At 35.1% G+C, this 4,634-nt stretch overlaps 1 protein-coding gene across 1 annotated transcript in view; it reads right to left on the bottom strand.

Annotated features, from left to right (window-relative positions):
- CCPG1 (cell cycle progression 1) overlaps nt 1-4,634 on the bottom strand; it is a 48,238-nt gene that overhangs the window by 530 nt on the left and 43,074 nt on the right. The window contains exons 9-10 of the mRNA XM_081093181.1: nt 2,972-4,380; nt 542-639 (exon numbers count right to left, since the gene is read on the bottom strand). Coding sequence (XP_080949307.1) covers nt 542-639; nt 2,972-4,380 — 1,507 coding nt within the window. The remainder of the gene's footprint in view (nt 1-541; nt 640-2,971; nt 4,381-4,634) is intronic.

Here is a 4,634-nt window from a genome sequence, read left to right as displayed (position 1 = left end):
CTTGAACCCACAAAAAGACAAGAAGCAAGAGTAAAATTATAAAATGTTAAAGAAGAAATTTCATCACAATGTACTTTTTTCAAGCTCAACTGCAAATTTCACACAAATATCAGTGTTAATTACACTTTGTCATGTAGGACTTGAGCTTGCTTTAAGCTCATACACTGAAAGGAAGTCTCATTTCATGCACAGAACCTGTTGCATGCCTGGCTTCCTTAACAGAACTATAGTTGAACATTTCCAGTGCCAAAAAGTATTCAGCAAAGCTACACAGGAAAATGCAGGTTAGTAAGCTTTTGCTTGATGCTTCTGAGTAATATAAAGTCATCAAACAGATACTCAGAAATGATAAAAAGACATTATCTTGATCATTTCATCCTAGTTTCAACACAAACATTGTAGAAAGCATCCGTATTTGCTAGTTTTCTAATTTAACTTAATCCTGATGGTCAATATTTAGGATCAAAAGGTAATTGCCCCAATTCTATTTCGACATTTGCCATGTGTCTTCCATTAGTGCGATCATATTTATGCCATTTACCTTCCCTCTTATAAGGTTGTGGCTGAGGATGCTTCTGCTCTTGTTTTCGATGTCTGGAGTTTTCAATATTTACCGTACGTTTCTTTTTATCTGGCCGACTGAAAGCAGTAAACACATTTTTCATCTATGTTAGAGTTAAACTTATTTAAACAAAAAACAATCTAAATGCTTTTCTCCACTAATCTATTATCTGAACACTGAGAAAGGGTGTTAAATTAATCTGAAGTATAATCATATATAACCACGCCAGAAAGATTCAGTCTACTTTTACCCTATAGAAAAAAGACAAAAAACCAAAAAAAAAAAACCACCTCAGAAATGTGACAATAAAATAATGAGATGTTTCCACTATTTTTCTTACTTTCCTGAAAAAAAATCAAGTCCTCCCCATTGGCTTCAACCCTCAGCAGAATTATGTGTATATACTAGTATCACTTACAAAACAAAATCTCTTTTCCCTCTTACAGCTCAAGTTAACCCCCGTTTACATTTACTGGTTTCCTCTCTATAATCAGGCTGTCACAGTGTTACTCAACCAGTCCATAATGCCACCAGGCTTCTGTCACTGCTTCCCTTGAAACAGTCCATAATGCCATCATGGCCACCCAATTCCCCATCCAAGAAATCTAATCCTTTTTTTTTTTTTAAGCATTAACACACATTCTTTTTACTTGAGATCATCTTTGGATGTTCATGATGCCACTCTCTGGTCTTGTCATTCTCAGCTTTCTTTTCCTACAACCCCTCCTATGTTGGTGTTCCCCAGGAGTCTGATAAATACTTCCAGCCTAGACTACACACACAGTCTGGGCTAGACTAATGGCCAACTAATCCTCTCCTTTGGATGGCAATAGGTTCCTCCAAGCACAACTCATTTCCAACTCGCCTTTCTCAAAACCGTAACCCAGAAATCTGGAAATTGTTGCTTTCTACTTCTTTCACAAGAAACACCACTAATTTTACTATGTATTACTCAAATATCTCCCCCTTTCCGTTCATGTCTGTGTTGTTTTAAATACCAACTTGGCTTCATCCTTTCCAATAAATCTCACAGGCTACTGCCACTGATCCAAAATGCCATACAGCACATCCTGGAGCATAAAATGTGGCTCTTCATACCCCAGCACTATCTTGCCTCCCTAAAGTGGCATGTCGTTACATCTCCAAATACGTATCTGCTTGGCAAATTCATTTCTCCTTCAAGTCAGTTTTAAAAAGTTTAGTTACTGACTCTCTCAAAAGCTTGTGAGCTCCTTCACAGCAAGAATTGTTCGTTTCCTCAGTGCAGCCTCACAGCACTTTACTCCTTATAAGCACTATTCACTGAATGACTAATGACACCAGTCTCATTATTTTACAGACACATTACTTTTATTGAGATATATAGGGTGTCCCCAAAAAATGTATACACACTTTGAATGATTATAAAGATGGTGTTTATTAATATACAGTTCATTTTAAAAATTTAAAAGAATCTACAGGAATGAATGGTTTTTGTCAATGCCTGTTTTCAAACTGATGACCATTCTGGTCCAGGCACTGCTGGTAACTTGAAACAATGGAAAAGCAAACATCAAGAATCATTTTGTTCGCTATTTGTGTGCCCTCAATTCATCTGTTTTGTGCCGTAAACTTTATCTTTTATGTATCCTCATAAAAAAGCCTACTGGATCAATTTTATTTGTTCAAAGCTTAGTCTGGCTAAAAAGAAAGAAACATCAACTGAGCTATCAGCTGTTAAAGTATGTATACATGTTTTTTGGGACACTGTATAACTATCTCAAATGTAAAAAATAAAGTTAACATTTGAAGATTAGTCAAGTTTTATATTATTGAATATAAAGGTGATAAGCAAAAGAGGTTATTTTTAGAAGTTATGTACAAAGCACACACATTAGAACTTGTGGCTTGTCAAGTTTGCCTCTTAAATCATATCACTACAATAATTCTGTAATAAGTGTATTAAATATTGTAATTTAGTTGGCAAATGGAATAGACAAATGAAAATAAGTGGGACATCCAAATCATTACATGTGAGCCCTTCTGACTTCAGAATTTAATTTGAATTGTTCACTCCTAGCTTCCCAAAAGTGAGTAAATAAAAGATTAAAGGAAAATTTCACTTAAGGTGATTACCTTTTCATATAGACTAAAATGAAAAGAAACAAAATAAGCTAATGAAACTATTTGCTTAAGTCAAACTGATTATATGAAATTTTCAGTTTGTAATAGCTATTAACTTGAAATTATATCTTTCAATTTAATTTATTCTAAATTCTCTGGCAATAAAGTACTTTTACAAATAGCACTATTTTTTTGTTGAAGTACTTTACAAATAGTAACATCCAAAAAACTTATCAAATAATAAAATGCTATCCAATCTATAAATGTTAAAAATTATTATAATAACATGGTGCTATGTAAACCGACCTGGGTCCATATGGAGGGGAAAAAGTGTGACCAAAGAAGTGTCTATATATATATCCATCCAACTTCTCAAACACTCCATCATTATCTACTTGATATTCCTTCATGTCTTTAAGATAATCTTTAACATCATTAACAAAGTCAGTGAAGAGCTTCTGATCATGTATAAAGATACCATGTATGAAAAACTTATTGATGAATTGATCAAGTTCTTTCCAATGATGAAAACTATCCAGTTTCTCTACTAAGTACCTTTCAATTAACTGTCTAAACTCATCTATCCTTACAGGATTGGACACTTTCATATTAAAAAGGTTAATGGATTCCTGTTGAGCACATTCAAATACACCAGAACAAGACTTTCTGAAAGAATTATAATTTTCACTACAGCCATGTTCAGCACTGCATTTCTGTGAATTTGTACTTTTCCCAAATTCTTCAAAGTGAATTGGCTTTTCTTTCCTTCCCTCTCTTTGCATGGCAGGGCCTCTGTTATTCTGGTTTTGTGTACGAGCCTTATACTGTGGATGTAAGTATTCACTAAAAACTGTTGGTTTTTTAGCTGCTCCTTCTTTTGTACCACCAAATCTTTTATTGCCCTTTTCATCAAAGATATTCTTGGTGGTATCTTTGAAATGTCGGAAAGTAGATTTAACTGAATCTGAGAATTTTTTCAGATTTTCTTTTACAGCTTCTTTAGCCTGCTTAATTTTTTCTTTATGGTGCCTCACAAATTCTTTGGTAGAATTCTTCATGGCATCAAATGTTTCCTTAACTGAACCCAAAAATGTTTCTTTTGACTTATTTTTGGCCCTGTAGTTTCCTCTGCTCCCTTTCTTTTTTCCATCAGTTTCTTGTTTTCCATTTTGAACTTTTGCCTCAATATACAGTCTTTCCCACAAATCAGAACGCTGCTGTTCAAAGGTTAGCTTCCGTTCCAGCTCAGTGAGTCTTTCCCGTAAGATTTCTACTTCCTTTTTTTCTGACAAAACATTGGGAGAATCTGGGTTGCCATCTGACTGCCTAGAGCTTAACTGCTGAAGTTCCACCCTTAAAGCCATGGTTTTTAGTCGTTCTCTCTCCAGTTCCCTCCTTAGCATCTTTGCTTCTGCCAATAAAGTCTCCCTTTGATTAAGGATGCTGCGTGTTTTCTGCTTTTCTTCTTTCAAATACTGCTTAAGTTTCTGGTTTTCAGTACCTAATTCAGTACTTGTCCCTTTATCTTCCAATATTCTAATCTGTTCTCTTAGTTTCCTTAACTCTTCTTGTAATGAAGACAATGCTTTTTCTTCCTTCTCCAGAGATATTCTTAAATACTGATTTTCTGTATCAAGGCTCTTTTTTTGAGTTTCAAAGGACATCTTCTCTGCTTCAGTAAGGGTCCAACACTTTGCAAGGTTTTCCTTCAATGACTAAATTTTTGTGAAAGAGAAGAAAGAAAAATGGCAAGTGCTTTAAAAGCGGAATTTAAATCTTTAAGACATATAATTTTTAAAATCTTTACTGTTGAGAGTATTACAGATGCCCCTTTCTTCCCCCGTTTGCCTCCCTCCACCTGGATCCCGCCCCACCCCAGGCCTTCACCACCCTATTGTCTGTGTCCATGTGTTTCCCATAGTCACCTGAAATCCTTACTGGAGAAAAGGAATAGGCCTCCTATCTGTTG

Source organism: Myotis nattereri (genome assembly GCF_964212035.1).
Source record: "Myotis nattereri genome assembly, chromosome: 1".
NCBI lineage: Eukaryota > Metazoa > Chordata > Mammalia > Chiroptera > Vespertilionidae > Myotis > Myotis nattereri.
This window is presented reverse-complemented; position numbering and strand designations above follow the sequence as displayed.